Here is an 18779-nt window from a genome sequence, read left to right on the forward strand (position 1 = left end):
TGAGCTGTGAAGAGGTTGAATATGGATGCATTAATCTCAGAGGCATGTAAATGAGCTCAGAGGATCAGGCTAAAGCTGGAAGAAAACTCTTCTTTCTCCTACTCCATCCCATGGTGAGTGAGGGATGGCAGGGGACTACACTTCCTCCCCTGTAGGGGGAGGAAGCAGTGAGCACCCCAAGGAGAGGCAGGTTTCCTTATAGCAGTGCAGAGGGAGGGTGTCCTGGCCTGGGAGCTGTGATTGTGTTAAGCTCAGCTGTTAATCTTTTCTACTGTTTCCAAGAACAAAGAAACCTCTTAATAAATAAATTTAGTTGGTCTTGACAACCAACCAGAAGGGGCCTGAAGATGCCTCAAAAAAGTCCTTCAGGGAGATGCTGAAGTCTCAGAGTCCCTTGTTTATGAAGAACTTGTGAAGTGAAACCTCCCAAGCAGATAATATAAGAATTCAGAGTCTGGGATTCTGTGGATGGGTATTTCGCTGCTGGTGACACTAGTTTTTCACAAGCTAAGTTTACAGTCAGAACATGCCCTTTTAGTGCAGTGAGTGCCACACTTGTTCATTCATTGGCATGGTCATTTGTTCGTTTGTTCATTCATTCATTTGTTCATTCGTTTGTTCGTTCATTCATGGAATATTTACTGCATGCCTGCTCTGTACCAGCTGCTGTAGTAGGTGCTGGGCCTATTATAGTGAGGCAATCCCTTCTTGGAAGGAGTCTCTCATTTCATAAATTGGAAAATATCACTGAATGATAAGTTGCATCAAAAATGTTGAACACTTTTTTCTAAATTAAATACTCCTAGTTTATTTAATTTATAAATTATATAAAGAAACTATCAAAGTATTTAAACATTATAAATGTTTGTTTAGTCATTCTAAACAAGGTATTTCTTTCTAGAACTGCCCCAGTTATTTTTCTAAATAATAATTGATATAAATAAGTTGATATATATGCTGTAGATCACAAAATAAAATTTAAAGATAGAAGAATGGAAATTCGTTTTTTAAAAAATATTTTATTGGGGAAGGGGAACAGGACTTTATTGGGGAACAGTGTGCACTTCCAGGACTTTTCTCCAAGTCAAGTTGTTGTCCTTTCAATCTTAGTTGTGGAGGGTTCTGTTCAGCTTCAAGTTGTTGTTCTTTCAGTCTTAGTTGTGGAGGGCGCAGCTCAGCTCCAGGTCCAGTTGCCGTTGCTAGTTGCAGGGGGCACAGCCCACCATCCCTTGCGGGAGCCGAACCTGCAACCTTGTGGTTGAGAGGACATGCTCCAACCAACTGAGCCATCCGGGAGCTCAGCAGCAGCTCAGCTCAAGGTGCCGTGTTCAATTTTAGTTGCAGGGGGCGCTGCCCACCATCCCTTGCAGGAGTCGACGAATTGAACTGGCAACCTTGTGGTTGAGAGCCCGTGCTCCAACCAACAACTGAGCCATCCCGGAGGCAGCTCAGCTCAAGGTGCCGGGTTCAATCTTAGTTGCAGGGGGCAGAGCCCACCATCCCTTGCGGGACTTGAGGAATTGAACTGGCAACCTTGTGGTTGAGAGCCCACTGGCCCATGTGGGAATCGAACTGGCAGCCTTTGGAGTTAGGAGCACGGATCTCTAACCGCCTGAGCCACCGGGCTGGCCCAAGAATGGAAATTCTTGTTTTTGCTAAATGTATCCAAGGTTCAATATGTTTAATATAAAATCCCTTAGAAATAAATAAGAATGAAACAAGCACTAAGAAATAAGCAAAAAAAAAAAAAAATGATTACTCACAAAAGGAAAAATGCAAATGGGCAATACATAAATGAACAAACAAGTGTTAACTTTCATTAAAGCAATATAAATTTAAAAGTTGGTGAGATGCTGATTCTTGCCCATCAAATTTATGATGGTTTTGTATACAGTCATATTCAAAGTGGAGGCACTATGGAGGCTCAGCCCTGGAGGGACCAGTGTGGCCGTGAATGTCAAAGTCTTCTGTTGTGTGTGCCTTTCACACAGCATTTACATTCGAGAAAGTTATTTTAAAAATAAAGCTGTGCACAGTTTTCATTCATAGATCTTCTTTAGGGTTTGGTTATCATAGTGAAAAATGAATGAAAATAAAACAGTACTCACTAATCAATTACAACTACTCTTCCCCCATCTGCACTCCCCTTCTGTTTAAATCTGACCTGTTCTTCAGGGCAGCCTAAGTTTGTCCTCTCAAACAGATGTTTGCAGCTGGCACAGGGCTCGTTACTCCCTTCAGCTCTCAGCCCCTTTGGCTTTCTCCATCAGATTTATTCATTTTGGGTATTTAGTCATGTATGGACTTTGTGATAACTTTAACATTTATATGCTATCTTGAAATCTGCTTCTCTATCTTAACCAATGTGAATGGGACTAATCAGCCTCCACTAATGGGATTGTTGGTTCCTGGAGCCACCTGAGCCCACCACTAGGCATGCACCCAGAGTTGGATAGGCCCTTTGTTGAGTAATTGAATAAGGAAAGTTCTAAGAAATTACTGTCTGGGGTCCTAGAAAAGGGGTCCTGGGCTGCCACTTTAAGTGCCCATGAAACTTCTCTGCAAACAATGTAATGAGTTGGGTCCCTCTGCACAGGGTTGTCCAGGCATCTGCAGTCTGTCTGTCCCATCCAACTGCTGCCTTCATTTTCTCAAATGCAGGTCCAGGCCCTCTCTTTTCTCTTATTTCAAACATGGCGGGGGCTACAAATAAACACTGTACTTCGTGGTCTGTTCCAGAGCACAGGTCTTTATTACCAGGCTCTCATCTTCCAGGCTTCTGGTCTGACCGGGAATAGTACTTATATTTCCCAAACACACTATGCCAGGATTTTCTTTATGAATATATGTTTATGTATATGTATATTTATGTGTATGTTTGTGTGGGTGTGTGTATATATATATTCACAAAAATACACAAACATCTGGATGGTTATGTATAGAATCTAAATCAATTAAAGAAAAAAAATATGTGGAATGAGGGATACGTGATCGCTGTAGATATAGAACAGTGAAACATTTGTCTTTCTCTGGCTTATCTCACTTAGCATAATGTCCTCAAGCTCCATCCATCTTGTTGCAAATGGCAGGATTTCCTTTTTTCTCACGGATGAATAATCTGTACACACACACACACACACACACACACACACACACTATTCTAGCTACCTGTCTGTCTATCACATCTTCTTTATCCATTCATCCATTGATGGAGATGAATACTTGGGTTCTTGCCATAACTTGACTATTGTGAATGATGCTGCAATGAACGTAGGGGTGTATATATCTCTTTGAGATCCTGGGTTGCTGGGTCATAAGATAGTTCTATCTTTAATTTTTTGAGGAATCTCCTACTGTTTTCCACAGTGGCTGCACCAATTTACAATCTCACCAAAAGTGCATGAGGGTTCCCTTTTCTCCCCATCCTCAACAACACATATTATTTCTTGTCTTTTTGATAATGGCCATTCTGACAGGTGTGAGGTGATATTGTGTGGTATCACTTATATATGAAATCTCAAAAAAATAAAAGGCAAACTCATGGAAACAGAAAGTAGAAAAGTGATTGCCAGGGCTGGAGGTGAGAGAAATAGGGAGAGGTGGGTAAAAGTGTACCAACTTTCAGCTATAAGATGAATAAAGTTTAAGGATCTAATGTGAAAGGGGTGACTATAGTTGATTACACTGTGTTAAATAATTGCAATTTTCTAAAAATCTAAAACTTAAAAGTTTTCACCAAAATAATAATAATAATAACAATAATAATAATAAATGTGAGGTGATGGAGGTGTTAATTAACCAGATGAGGGAATCCTTTCACAATGTATATGTATATCAAGTCACCATGATGTACACTTTAAATATGTGAGTGATTTTATTTGTCAAATATACCTCAGTAAAGCTGAAAAAAAAAAAAAAAAAGATGAAGGAAATCCAAATAAACTAGTCTTACAAAGTAAAAAAAAAACATTGAGTGGAACATGGTAGAAATTTAAGGTACAGATTAAGTGTAGAAAAAGGAAGCCTTATTGGTGTATGGATTTATCACTCAACTATTCTTTCATTTCTGGATCTATTTAACCTAATGTTACTCAAAATTACATAAATGAAACCTGTTTTTAAAATATTTAATTGCCGTTAAAAATACAGTTTTGCTAACTGAACTTCTATTCTTTCCTCTTTGTATCTCCACATGATAGACGAGTTGGATTTTATGTCAATACTTTCAAAAATGTCTCTAGCCTTGAGGCCAAATTTCATAAGGAAATTGCGGTGGTGAGTAATGATGATTATTTTTACTTAAGGAATATAAAGTGAATAAACATCTGTTCTGGAAGCAAATGAAATGGCATAGCCTTATGCAAAGAATTTGCTCACTTACATGCTTTTTATAATATTGTATACTTACTCTCAGTAATATTTCTACAATTTTTTGTGACCACATAGTTCTCTATATCTTGCAAAGATTTTAGTTTTTAGGTTTACAAAAATGCTGTCATGAATCATTGGCTGCATTAATTTTTCTTCTGAAATCATTTTTTTCACTGTCACAGTCTCACAGTTTTTTTCTTTTTTCTTTTTAGTCAGTTTTTAAAGTTGGAATTTCAAGTGGCACTTTAGGTTGAGGAAAAATTGGTCTCCAAATATTCAGATAATCAACAGCTGTGTTGTCAATAAACAGCTGTGTGGTATTTTCTTAGTGTAGCAGGGTGGTTGGATAACTTTATCTCTAGTAGAATCAAGGTAAGCAATAGTTTTTTGTTTTCTGCTCTCTACTCTGGTTAATAAATGTATTGTACATTTTTTTACTTTATTTGTGTTTGTGGCTTTTCAGTTTTGACATGAATTTTAAATTGGACCATATGCAGAGACCATCCATACTATTATAAGATTCTTAGCTTTTCAATAAACAGTTCCCTGGGGGTGGGGGACAATAGCCTGCATAAGCACCAGAATGACTTGCAGCTAATAGACAAGTTGCCTCTGTCCCATTAGCTTTGCCACAAATTGTATGAAGTGATGACGAAACTGGGCGACCAGCACGCTGACAAGGCTTTCACCATTCAAGGAGCTCCCAGGTAGGGCCATGTTCATCAGAGCCAAGTTCATGTCTGTTCACCTTTGATGCAGTGCTTGTGGCAATTTGTGAAGTCTGTACCAGTCTGTAGTATTTTACTCTTCCTATAAAAATCTGAAACGAAGGAGCATTTCCATGTAGAATCTGACACCAGCCTTAGTTCTGTGTGTTTACATTTATCTTTCTATGGATTTACCCACCATGGGCTTTGGTCATTGTCACAATAGAATTAACTATCTGCCTATCTGCTTTCCATGGGACCTAAGAGCAATGGTATAAATTTTTAACATGTAATTTAGTTGTGCACTTGTTATTTTCTTTGGAAAAGAAAGGAATTCCTCAAACTCACAACAGTTAGTCCTGATACTGATCATGGGTGATGACGTTTTTAATGAATCCATTTTGGGGAAAGGAAAGAGGAAGTAGACATTGCTATCATCTTACCTCCTAACTCCACCTCACAAACACTGTATAGTTTTGCTTTTATTGCATGTGGGTATTTTGAGTTTGCCAGCCAGTTACACTGAAGGCCCAGTGATCTGTAGAGGAATCGTCTGCGTTACCATGATTTGGTGTCACACCTGCTTTCTCCTGTGATTTTGGAATCCCTATTCTTCCAGCCTTCTCAGGCATTATGTATGTAAGCTAGGGAGCCTTGGGCTGGAAATCCAAAGACCTAGCTTTCAGTTTTGTGACTCTGCAGTTAACATGCTTTGCCTTTCTTGAGTAAGTCCAGTAGCCTCTCTGGTTAAAGATCTCATTTTCCTTAATCAATAAAAAAAAAAAGAAAAAAAAAGATGCTGTTGAACTAAATGACTTTAAAGTAATATGCAGTCGTGACAGTCTGTATTTGCAATTTTAACATTAGTGAATACACTCATACACACACATTTATAAAAGCACGTGCACTCCTACACATGCGCCAGCATCTCCATACATCAGTGTGTGGGTCTCCGTGGAGGTAGCTAAGATTGTTATCCTTTGCTCTTTGTATTAACTGTATTCATAGTCTTCTATGTCTGCGGTACTAAGTGAGCATTGAGTGCATCTTTTCATTCTAAGGGAAAGAACATTGCCTAAAAGAATACATGAAAAGGGTAGAGCTACTCTTTCCAATACAGCTAGGAATGAGGAAAGAATTATAATATCATAATAATGTTTGGGTGTTTTAGAAATGAAATACATAAAAAAAATTAAGGCTTGCTCTCTTACAGAGGGGTGAAAGGGACAAATGAATCCGTGTAGAATCAGATACAATGAAGAGGGTGGGGCCACGGTCACTTAACAAATGTTCCTTTCATTTTTTCCCCCAATGTTCCTCCTCATAACGAGGTGGTGAGTGAGCTTTGTAGGATATGTCTCTATAAGTGTACATGGGGCTGTGCTTCTGGCAGAGGCCATGGTCGTTGGCGCAGAGCCCAGTCACAGGGTGTGTCTGTGTTTTCTCTACAGCACCCATTCCTTTGCAGACCATGCTGTTGTGTACATGCTCATTTATTTGGGGTGCAGATCCTGTTCCCTCAATCTGTAGACCTTTGAAACTCTTAGAGAGCAGGATGTGTCCCAAGTGCCTTCTTAATTATCGCGTTTGGACTGGTCACAAGCATTTGGCCCTGTGTCAGGGATGTGGTGGGTTCTCAGTAAATATTTCTGACTCTCATCCCTCACGTAATTTGTTTGCACATTTCAAGGTACATGAGCTGAATCATTGTTCTATGTGGTATAGAAAGAGAAACAGTTAATGAATTAATTTTCAAATGTTATCTGAAAGGATTCCTACAAAATCTTAATTAACATTATCCTAACGGATGCCTTTTGACACGAAATTTATAGTTTTCTGGGTAGGTTTTTCTATAGATTGTGACAGAATAAGATTTCCCTGTAAATCAAAACTGAAATTAGTTCATTTAATTCAGTTTGTGTTTGAAAGAGTCTCGCAGAGCCTGTTTGGCATAGTGGAAAGAAGAGAGGGTTGCTTTACTAAGGCCTGAATTCAGACCCAGCAAATCATGAAGTCAGTTTAGGGATTTCTAACCCCTCTGCAATCATATTGTGACAATTACAGATAATATATGAACAGGGTCTGGCACACAGTGGTCAGTCAATAAATGGTACTAATTACCACATCACTGTTAATAACCAGAATTCACGTGGAAGGGGGTGTAGCTAACAGACAGTATCTGTTAGGCCTCAGGATTTCTCTGGGATGGAGGACTCCTGATAATTAAGTACTGCCCCTTAGAAGGCCCCTTTCTTAAATCTCATGTGTTCATCTAGTGATTCGGGTCCTCTCCGCATCGCCAAGACACCGTCACCGCCAGAGGAGGCATCCCCCATCCCAAGCCCCACAGCCAGTCCCAATCATACGCTGGCGCCTGCCTCTCCCGCACCAGTGCGGCCGCGGTCACCTTCGCAGGTAGGAAGAGATCACCTACATTGGGGCGACTGGAAGAACAGGTGGTGAGATGACCCCACCATGAGAGTCCCACAGTGCTGAGAATTGAGGGGAGTTCCGGTTGGGGAGACTTTGAGGTGTGAAGCTTTAGGCCTTGTGATTGTCACTAAGGAGTTAAGTCATTGTGTTACTTGGATTTTTATTTCCTCGCACACCCTATGCTTGAGTGAGACTTTGTTCCACAACCTCAGCTTCCTCAGGCTCGCCCACTCTCCTCCCCTCCTTTCCTTCAAGGCTCCATTTAATCCTACCTTCTCCACGAAACCTCCCTCTTGTAGCACTTTAAATAACACTTGAGGCAAGTATGGCCAAGAAAAGCCGTCACATGTTACTCCATTTTACGTGTTTTTTGTTATCACCTGTCCTATATCGCACATAAATAGACAGACGCTCAACAAAAGTGTAGGAAACAAATGATTGAAAGAAACAGTAAGGGCCAGGGAAAGGTAAATATAGAGAGGAATTGCCACCCTAATCTTCCCAACTTTGGGTGAAAATGAAGTTCCTGTAAGAAACCTGGAGGTCCAGTGCAGTCCAAGCCTCCATGCGTGTGGCTGAAACTAACGGCAGTCAGAGGAAGATACGTGTAACAGACAGACCCTTAAAGTTCTTTCTTTTGAAAATACTGGGGTGGAAAATGAAATGCATGCTGCCTATAGGTGGTCTCACTGATTCCAGTGGAAAGCTTGCTTGATGTTATTTTTATTATTATTCTTATTTTTTTGGCAGAGCCTGCCCTCTTTTTTAAAAAAAAAAAAATTTCTTTAATTAAATTTATTGGAGTGACAATGGTTAGTAAAATTACATAGGGGTTCCAGTGGACATTTCTATAATACATCATCTGTATATTGTATTGTGTGCTCACTACCCACGGCCATACCACCGTGAACGTGCCCAATCTTATCTGATGTTAATTTTAAAATTCTGATTTATTGCTGAAGTGAGAAATTGTTTTCAGTTTGCTTCAGAGAAGGTATTGCCTCAGTTTACCTTTTGAGGCACAGGCACCTGGCCCCACGACCTTGTGTGTAGCCCTTCTGTTGAGATGAATAGATGCTCAGAGTCTGAATTTTTCTCATTGGACCAGTGCCTGTCAGTGCTCAGAGCCACCCAGCAGACGGCATTCTTGACCTGAATCACTGGGCTTATTTCTATATACACATAGGAATTTTGGTCAGTATTCAGTGTGTCATCCCAGCTTTATTCATGTGACATTTCTCTCATGTCATCTTTTGTTGAATTAACTACTGTTTGTTTGTGTTTAATGCTTTGTAGACAAGGAAAGGACCCCCTGTCCCACCTCTGCCTAAAGTCACCCCAACAAAGGAACTGCACCAGGAGAACATCATCAGTTTCTTTGAGGACAACTTTGTTCCAGAAATCAGCGTGACGACTCCTTCCCAGGTGAGTGCCTCATACAGAGGTGGGGTGTCCATGAAATACCATGGCCGAGGGGCTCTCAGGGGTCAGCTCAAAAGAAAGGCAAATGGTGGAGCCAGCGGTATAATTTTAGTTGTCATTCAGGTTTGCTTGGTATGTCGAAAGCAGTCTTAAATGAAAGTACTCATGTTATTTTTGACTATTAAGACTAACATACTTATTGTAGAAAATTGGGGAAATACCAAAAAGTATAAAATAAAGAATTTTAATAATTTAAATCATATCGTTCTGATTTAGCCATAAGTGTACTTTGGTTTATTTCTTTCAGTCTTTTTTTCCCCTTAGGTACATATCAATTTTGCACCATGAAATTCAGATTGTGTTGTTAAGTATTCCTTGGACTTTTCTACTTAATCTCACTGAACATTTTTTCATGTCATAATATTATCTTGTCAAAAAAAATGTTTATCCATAGTATTTTATCAGATGGATATAGCAACCCCTGATTGTGACCACAGGTTGCTTCAAATTTTTCCATTATTTCACCAGCACTTGGGTGAACATCAATATTTATGAATTCATCATTGCATCTTCTATTATTGCTTTCATATTGCATCCTAGTAGAGCATAGGAAAATGAAATTAAAAGAGGTGAATATTTTTAAGTCTTTGGCCCTTCAGCAGGAGTAAATGTGTTCATTTATATGATTTGGCAAAAGGAAACGTCAGCATTCTCCCTGCTTTCAAAGACACCTGGGTGCAGTTACCCTTGGTGGGATGCAGACATGTACCTGCGAGCAGCTGGGTTGTCCCACTGCCTAGCGAGTAGTTTTGCCTTCCAGAGCTGATCCTCATGCCATCAAAGCCAGCTCTATTTAAAGAGTGAAAGTCCCCAGAGAAGTCATGCCAATATCATTTCCTCGCAGTGTTCTCAGGGTCAGAAATAATATTTACAATTTGCAAGGGGTGTGAATGCAATACTGTAATTACTGAGGACATCAATAATCACACTGTGTACAACATCCCAATTACTGCCAAAAATAATGGACTGATACCAGAAGACTCATAGAATAAAAATGCAGAAACAGTGTGTGGCAGATCATGATTTGTCATCCCATTCGAGGCCATTTATCAGTAGAGCCAATGCTTTTGGCTAATTGTTTTCCTTCTTCTGTCGTTCATATGGATGCTGGATTTGATAAGCTATCTAGGGCTTGAAATGTGATTTAGCAGCTCCTTTGAGGAGGGGGAATTGCATGTTTATCAGTGCGCAGACAAATGATGCCTGTGGATATGCAGATGCCACCAGGAACAACTGTCTGGAGCCAAATGATTATGTAGCATCCACCACTGCCCTGGCTGCAAACTTGAGCAGCTTTCATTTTCAAGTTGTGCTTTCCCTTTGTGTTTGTTAACAGCTCAGCTTCCTTCTCCCTTTCGCTCTATCAGTTTTCAATCATGAGTGTTTTAGGGGGATAATACCTTATTCTCAAGTTGCTTTCTCTTGGACTCTTCAAGATCCTTCTTCCAATTTTATTGCAAATAGAGAGAATATGGTCACCTAGACACCAAGTGTGCTTAGCTGAGGACGTCTCCATTTAGCAGTTGAGGCAATTGAAGTAGAGAAAACATGACTTATAGACTAGTTGTGAAATAACGATGGCATTCAAGAATGTTCTTTCTTTAAGATGTGTTTTTATTTGCAATTTGCTGGCACATAGATAAGGGTCCTTCATGGTGAAGCGAAAAAAGTGTCAGAGCACTTTTTGAAATTACAAATGCTGGAAGAGGCTCCCAAGTACTTCGAAGAGGATTAACTTTTGCTGGTCTTATTGAGTGAGTGTGATGGGGAAAAGCAAGAGTTGGGGGTGAGGGAGAGGAAGCACCTTTCAGAGCCGAACCTTCTCTAGCTGCTGCCTCTGCAGTGGCACAGTTAGAGCCACTCACCCCAACTTAGCCGGTCTTTGCGCACGACTGCAAGGCTGTTGGGAGTGAGGGAAAAGCACCTTTTATAACCTACTGGCTGTGTGTCACGTCCATCAGCCTGCCTGGCAATTTTGCAAGAACCACCCACCATAGATATTATGGGGGTGCATTTTGGGGGTTCAGCCTTATTTATATAGTTTTCTCTGAATCTGGGGAGGAGGCAGAAAAGAGTTTCTGTCATAACATGGCTCTAGCAGGTGGACGAGTGGACGACTTGAAGTGTTTCCATTGACTCAGTGGCTGTTAGTCTCAGCTCACAAAGTCAAGAGAGGGAGTGAAGCAAGGATTTATATCTCAGTCTACTTTTTAGCTTATCAAATGATATAATCTAGCTTTATTTTTAAAATTCACAGATGCTGCCCTTTCCTGAAGCATCTTAATTCGCTGTTACATGTTCCTCTGTAGATATAGCCATTTTGTTTTACTGCATCCCTTTTGGGTCCCATCCAACAGTTTGTGACTTAGCAGCTCTGGGCTGGGGGCCAAGAATCTGCTTTTCTAACAAGGTTCCAGGTGATGCTGGTGCTGCTGGTCTGGAGACCACACGTGAGAACCACTGTTAGGCCATCAGGATTCTAATTTGTGGCCACTAACAAAGTACCGCAGCAAATCAACAGGTTTCTTCCAGGGAAGTATCCAGCTGAGTCAAGTATATGTCATGATCGACCCTTTATAATTTCTCCATTTAAAAAGAAAATGTGACTTAAAATGTTCCATATTCAGGGCTTTTAGACTTATTTACCTGTCCATGTGTGCTTGTGACATTAGCTGTGTTGATCAGATTATATGTCAAGCTACATATTATAAGTGGATGGATTGGCTCATCTGGATGATAATATTTTTGGACATGCACAGAGAAATTATATATATACATATAAAAGAAATTCTAGGAGAAAATGAGATACCAGCTACCAGGAAGCAGAGTATTGAAAAGTAGAAAATAAAATGTACTGAGACAGTTTTTCCCCCCAGATACATATTTTATAATAATATAGAGTAGTCCATTTGAATTTATTTAATATTTTAAAAATGTTTAATCATTCTACATTTAACAGGTTTCTGTCCCCAATTTGCTATTTTTATCATATGCTTTATGAGGAAGAAAAGCATTTGTATTAATCCCACGTAGAAGCTCAAAATGTAGTGATCAAAGTATTCCTCATCTCTGGTGGATTTGCTGGTCTTGTACACCAAGGGTATCACAGGGGTAATTCTCTCTTGAGTGTATCCTGGGATTGGAAACAGAGACCTGTCAGACATGCGAAACCCTCTGAAGGAACCAAACCTTAAATATGTCATAGAATCTTCCCTGGAAATAGCCTCACCTGCTTACAGAGAGATGCCCGGGTGTCAAGACTGAAGGAACTGAACTTGCTTTTCTGGTTCTGTGTTCACAAAAATAGGACTACCAAGGGACAAATCCATCACTCACTATTTTTCCCTCCCAAGAACTTAAATGGAAAGAAATCCTGTGTGTGTGTGTGTGTGTGTGTGTGTGTGTGTGTGTTCCTGCATTTATTCTTTTAAAGCAGCATTTTCCCATCTAGTCCCATAAGGGGCTGCGAAAAGGGGTCCGTGGTTTATGATGCTGAGAGTGGGTACATCCCCTTTTCCTTTTTCATGCTTCTTGTCAGTATGTTCAAAGTTCTGAGTTCTGCAACAGAAGCCCTGTTTGTTTAAACCACTGTTTCTCAAACAGTCTCCCCTTTGCCCCAAAATACCCTGTTTTTGGGAAACAGGTGTTTTGGTGAAAATTTTTAAAAGGAAGATTTAAAAGATATCATGACCCTGGAAATCAAATTTATGGCATATAAATAAGATTTTAACAGGAGATCAAGACCAAAAAAGAAGCTATCATGTATGTATACATATAGATATGTATACTAGCAAGGTAGTTTCTTCTGTTTTTTCAAAAAATGTTCTTGACTGCTTTCTATTTGGATGTGCTGACTTAACTTTAATCCCGATGTTCACCCTCCCCTACCACCAGGGCTTTCCCTAGGGATTGTGGTCCTGAGCAAATATTTTTGGAAAGGGGCCTCTGTCCATAAAAACAATTTGAGTCACTTGAAATGAGCATTTGAGCAATATTCTGGTAACTAGTGTCATGGGACTCCATACACAAAACACCATGCTGGCCAATGGGTGCCATCTGCTCACCACTGCATCCTTAGAAGCAAGCCTGGCCACCATCTTCCAGGACGGCTGGGTGCATATGAGTACCAGAGCTCCTGGGGTATAGGATGGACCCACAACTGGTCCCCACACCAGAGAGGAACTTAGAAAATTCCAAGAAAAGTGCTCAAATGCGGGGCATGTGGGGAGGGGGACTGAGGTGTAGGGCTAAAGGCATGGTCCCTGCTTGCCCATCTTTCTGTCAAGTGGCAAAGAAGAAAAGATTGCCTGTATTAGGATTTTTTTTTTCATAAGAGACACCCCCAATGAGTTTGCCTAAATCTTTTCCCAACAATGATGTTTCATATTTTTACATCTGATATGACTTTCCCATTTACAAATGTCTTTTGAACATCCCAACTTATTCCTCCAGGCCCTTCTCATCGCTCCTGTTGGGAGTGCCCGCTGTGCTCGGAGGCAAAGCATCAGCACTGACTAAGTTGTGACTGTCAGGATCACGTTAGCACCGTTCACTTTGCTGTTCTATATCTGTCTCCCAGCCTAATGCTGCATCTGCCATGTTAAGTTCATGAAATCACCCTATTTTTCCTAGCCAGTTAAACTGAAATAGATTTTGAACTTGCAAAATAAGTTCACGAAATGACTCTTTTTATCTGTGCTGTCTCAGTGAGGCCAGCCTGTAATTACGCGCACACACACCGCCCACTTCCTGGGTATCTGTCACCTGGTTTTAAATACCACCTTGGCTTTTCTTTTCTATGTAGCCTATATCTGGATGAGCTAGCTCTTCTTTAAGTTGATATATATATATACACACACACATATATATATACACACACATATATATATACGTGTGTGTATATATATATATATATATATTTTTTTTTTTTTTTTCAAAGTAGACATGTTAACACTCTTTTAAGACAGAATGATTTAACTAGGTAAGATGAAAATCGAAAGGAAGAAAAACATACAGTGTATTTCAAGCCAAAATGTAGTCACTTTATTGCCCTGGTGGATTACCCACTGCTTTGCTCCATTCCTGGAGCAGCAGTAAACACCCAGTACAGTTCATTTATCATCTGGAGTTCTGAAAACATTCTTAAATCATGGTGTTATGTAGCCTCACAACCTTCCAAGGTTCTCCAACTCCAGAGACTCTAACAACCCTAGACTTTTTGCATTTTATAATCCATCTCATGATGTGAACCTGTTTTGAGTTTTTGTATTTTTTAATGTGGTTTGAGGTATGGGTTAGAGAATGGTAGTTAGCTGGCACTGAGAGGTAACCCAAAGAAGGGAAAGAGGGAAGCAGAAGGATGATTCTGGAGGAGAGAAGGAGCCCAATATGGGGAAGCATGAGAGTGAATGATAGTGAGAGAAGGATGAGCCACACAACGGAACGGGAACTGCTACTGAATATCCACGCACCTTAGTATGCCATATGCATTCAACTTCATTTTGACATTTCTGTGATTTGGGGGTCATTTCTGTGATTTGGGGGTCATTGGGGGTACTTCAGAGATGTGCACAACTTCTGTCTGTCTGCCATACTACATTGCTCCTCGGGCAGACATGGAAAGCAGGGTGCTGTTGACCGTGTCCCGATATGTTAAGCACCTGAGGACAGCAGCAACTAGACCGCCAGGAAATTAACAGATCTGTTTTCACTATTTTTATCCTTAATATTCAGGACCTATATTCTCTACATGTTCTCTAGAAATTCTTCAGGTTGTTACACATCGCTGATATTATAGGTAAATACCAGGATGTAGTGGTAGGAGGGTCTTTACTTAACCATTTGGCCATCTGTCTATCCACTAGTCCGAACAGAACCTCCTTATAATCATAGGCCCCATCCACCTTCCCTGCTGTCTCTATTCTCATTACTGTCAGGTTTTCCATTCTTAGTCACAGCATATGTAAGGGCAGTGAGCAAAACCCATGGCATGTAACACTAAGAATAAATTTGCAATCTAAAAACTTTCTCCAGTGGAAAACAAACAAACAAAAGACCTAGGGAAACAGTTCCCTAGAAAGTTTAGTGTATTGTTAGCTCATTAGGGCATTGCAGGATTGTTTAAATGTAAGCAGGCACATAAAGCAAATATGGCAACAGGACAACAATTGATGAGTCTAGGTCATGGGTAAATGGATCTTCACTGTACTATTCTTTTAGCTTTGCAAATAATAAAAGTTGTGAAACAAACACTTGACAAACAGCATCATTTTAAATGACTGAAAGATGTTCCATTCTGGGATTGCAATGAAAAGCTCTTGAGCCCTGTTGATACTCTACCATTATTCACATTAACTGCAATGTACCATCTGTAGTGGTCTTATCATAAGCTTCCAGTCATGAAGTTAAGATTCCTTAGGCCACTGCCTCCTCATAATTGATGCAATGCTGAAACTTTACTCACTATTAAAAATTGTAAATTATTTTGTGATCCTTCAATAGAAGGTGTTTCAGTTACATGGGAAGTAACTCCTGATTGGCCTTTTCCCTAAAAACTGTATTTAACCTTTCTGTCATAAACTCCTTTTGCCTTGTTGAAAAGTTAGGAGCTAAAAGTCTAGCACAATACCTGGGGTATAGTAAATGTTCTGAAAATATGTTTAATGAAAGAATAAAAGTAAAACTCTTTGGAATAAGTAGTGTCAATGCCCTCTGTGTATTCTGGCTCAATGTAATACCATATTATGATTAAGAAATCATTGTGAGGTGTGTGTGTGTGTGTGTGTCTGTCTTTATGCAGCCCTGGGGGATGATTTGGAGACTATATGTTTTACTTTCAAATGTTTTGTAGTTAATCTATAAGTTTAAATCACTGTTACCTGATATGCTTATAAAAATAATATCCCAAATAATGCATGGTTAATATTTTAAAATAGTAAATTACAGAGAAACAAAAAGTAAAAAGTATAATTCTATTTCTCAGTAAAAAAAGACTCTTATGAATTTAGTTTGTATAATGCCACATTATTTTTCTTTTTAAATAGACACTGAAATCTATATTTTTGGAAATTTGATCTTTTTTTGTCAGTTTTGTAACTACAATTTTTTTTACTACAAACATAACATATATATTTTCATGTCAATTTAATATATAGCTCATCATTTTAAATAGCAGCAGCGCACTGAATTATGAGGATGTACCATAGGAGGTTTAACCAATCTCCTATTGTTAGGATATTTTCTTGTATTAATTAGATTTATTGAGCTATAATTGATATAGAACCAACTGTAAATATTTAAAGTATACATTTTGATAAGTTTTGAAATATGTATACCCTCATGAAACCTTTACCAGAATCAAGATCATTAATATATTTGTCCTCCTGAAAAGTTCCTTTGTGTCTTTTTGTAATCCCTCCTTCTCTTCTCCACATACTGTACCATCTCTAGGCAAACCTTAATCTTCTTTCTAGGAAATGGAGAGAAAATATTTGCAGACTATATATCTGATAAAAGGTTAATACCCAAAATATGTAAGAAACTCATAACAACTCAACAGCAAAAAAACAAATAACTGGATTAAAAAAATGGGCAAAGGACCTGAAAGGGCATTTCACCAAAGAACACATACACATTGCCAACAGGCACATGAAAAGTTGCTCAATACCAGTAACCATCAGGGAAATGCAAATCAAAACCATCATGAGCTATCACCTGGTAGCATGGCTATTATCAAAAAGACAAAAGGTCTTCCGGAAAAATGGCGGCGTGAGGTGAGCCTCTGTAAAGCTCCCCTGGAATTTACAACGAATCGAACAACAAAAACTCCACAAAGGACTCCCTGCACAGCAGACAGGCAAGACGAAGAGGCCCACTACCGACTGAAATCACCTACAGGTGGGAGATTCGCGCGAGTGGAGGGAGGAGGAAAGGGAGAAGCTGCGGGAGAGGGAAGAACTCGGACTGCTAGGGCTCCGCTTGTGGCCCACAGGGCTGAGGGGACAGCATATACCACGGCTGAACCCAACGCTCACGGCAGAGACCTCAGAGAAAAGACTGAGGGAAAAAGGCTGAAAACGGTGGTTTAAGCCCTCACTGCCGAGCAGAGAATGGAGCCTTAGGCACTGAGACTAGCCGCCCCCTCCCACCCCTCCCAGAGCTCGCCCCGCCCCCACCTGCCCGGTGCTAGAAGCGGAACAGTAGCAGTGTCAGATCAAAACAACAGAAAATTTGCTGTTTTGAGAACTGTGGGCCGCAGTCACAAATTCACAGCCCAACTAGTTCCGGCAAAGGGGAGGGAGCCGTGGAAGCAGGACCGGCTGTGGTGGTGGTCGCCGCCATTGCTCTGGGCCACCTCTCACAACTTACCCTGCCCCTGACCCCACCTATCTGGGCGGATCCCTGCAGGAGTAAACAGAACTGCTGAAACATACGGGCTCTGAATCAGGAGCTGGAAGAGCTTTGGAACATCAAAAGCTCTCCGCATACCCACCTGGACACTGTGCCCTGTGACCTAGACGAACTATTAACAGAGGAGAAGCCCGTCTCCCAGGGAGTCCCCCCATTGTGTGAGAAGCAGGAATAGTGCAGAGAAAACAGCACTACCGTGTGGGAGAAGAAAAATAAATTGCAGTTGGAGAAATAATAAGACATTCTACCAACAAATACTGGAAAACAAAAGAAAGACCTCTTCCTATCAACCTGTTGCAGAAGTCACTCCTGTAGATGTCTAGGAAGAGAAATAGTAAACCAGTAATCGCCATGAATAACCAAGGCAACAAGATAGCTCAGAAAGAAAGTGAAAAATCTCCAGAGAAGGCACTTAAAGATACAGAAATATGTGACTTAAGTGACAGAAAATTCAAGATTGCAGTTCTGAAAAAACTCAACGAGATACAAGAAAACACAGATAGGCAGTTAAATGAACTCAGAAACTCAATCAAAGAACAGCATGAGCATTTTACGAAAGAGATTGAAATTTTAAAAAGAACCAAATAGAATTTCTGGAGATTAAGAACTCAATAGAAGAAATTAAGAATGAAATAACCAGCTTAGGTAGTAGAGTTGACCAGATGGAGGAAAGAATCAGTGACATCGAAGATAAAAACCTGGAAATGACACAGATAGAAGAAGAAAGAGACTTGAGACTCAAAAGAAATGAAAGAACTCTACAAGAACTTTCTGACTCCATCAGAAAGAGCAATATAAGAATAATGGGCATACCAGAAGGAGAAGAAAGAGAGAAGGGAACAGAGAATATATTCAAACAAATTGTCGATGAGAACTTCCCAAATTTGTGGACAGAACTGGACCCTCGAATCCAAGAAGCATACATAACACCTAGTTACCTCAATCCCAACAGGCCTTCTCCAAGGCACATTGTATTGAAGCTGTCTAAAATCAACGACAAAGAAAGAATCCTCAAGGCAGCCAGGGAAAAGAAGACGGTAACTTACAAAGGAAAGCCCATTAGATTATCATCAGATTTTTCAGCAGAAACTCTACAAGCCAGGAGGGAGTGGAACCAAATATTCAAACTATTGAAAGAGAGAAATCATGAGCCAAGAATAATATATCCAGCAAAGATATCCTATAAATATGAAGGAGGAATAAAGACCTTTCCAGACATGCAGAAGCTGAGGGAATTTTCTAATACACGACCTGCACTACAAGAAATACTAAAGGAGGCTATTCGACCACCATCAACAGGGAGAATTTGTGGCAACCACAACTCAAAGAGGGGGAGAGTAAAGGCCTGAACCGGAATATGGGAATGGAGAAAGTAAG

The 18779-nt window shown here is 40.1% G+C and overlaps 1 protein-coding gene across 4 annotated transcripts in view; it reads left to right on the top strand.

Moving 5' to 3' along the window:
- The window catches only part of AMPH (amphiphysin), a 223882-nt gene that overhangs the window by 155101 nt on the left and 50002 nt on the right, over positions 1–18779 (top strand). For all 4 annotated transcript variants that reach the window (XM_019710240.2, XM_019710241.2, XM_074340534.1 and 1 more), the window contains exons 8-11: positions 4200–4275; positions 4996–5078; positions 7355–7493; positions 8808–8936. In XM_019710240.2, the coding sequence (XP_019565799.2) occupies positions 4200–4275; positions 4996–5078; positions 7355–7493; positions 8808–8936 (427 nt within the window). The remainder of the gene's footprint in view (positions 1–4199; positions 4276–4995; positions 5079–7354; positions 7494–8807; positions 8937–18779) is intronic.

Source organism: Rhinolophus sinicus, linkage group LG09 (genome assembly GCF_036562045.2).
Source record: "Rhinolophus sinicus isolate RSC01 linkage group LG09, ASM3656204v1, whole genome shotgun sequence".
Lineage (NCBI taxonomy): Eukaryota > Metazoa > Chordata > Mammalia > Chiroptera > Rhinolophidae > Rhinolophus > Rhinolophus sinicus.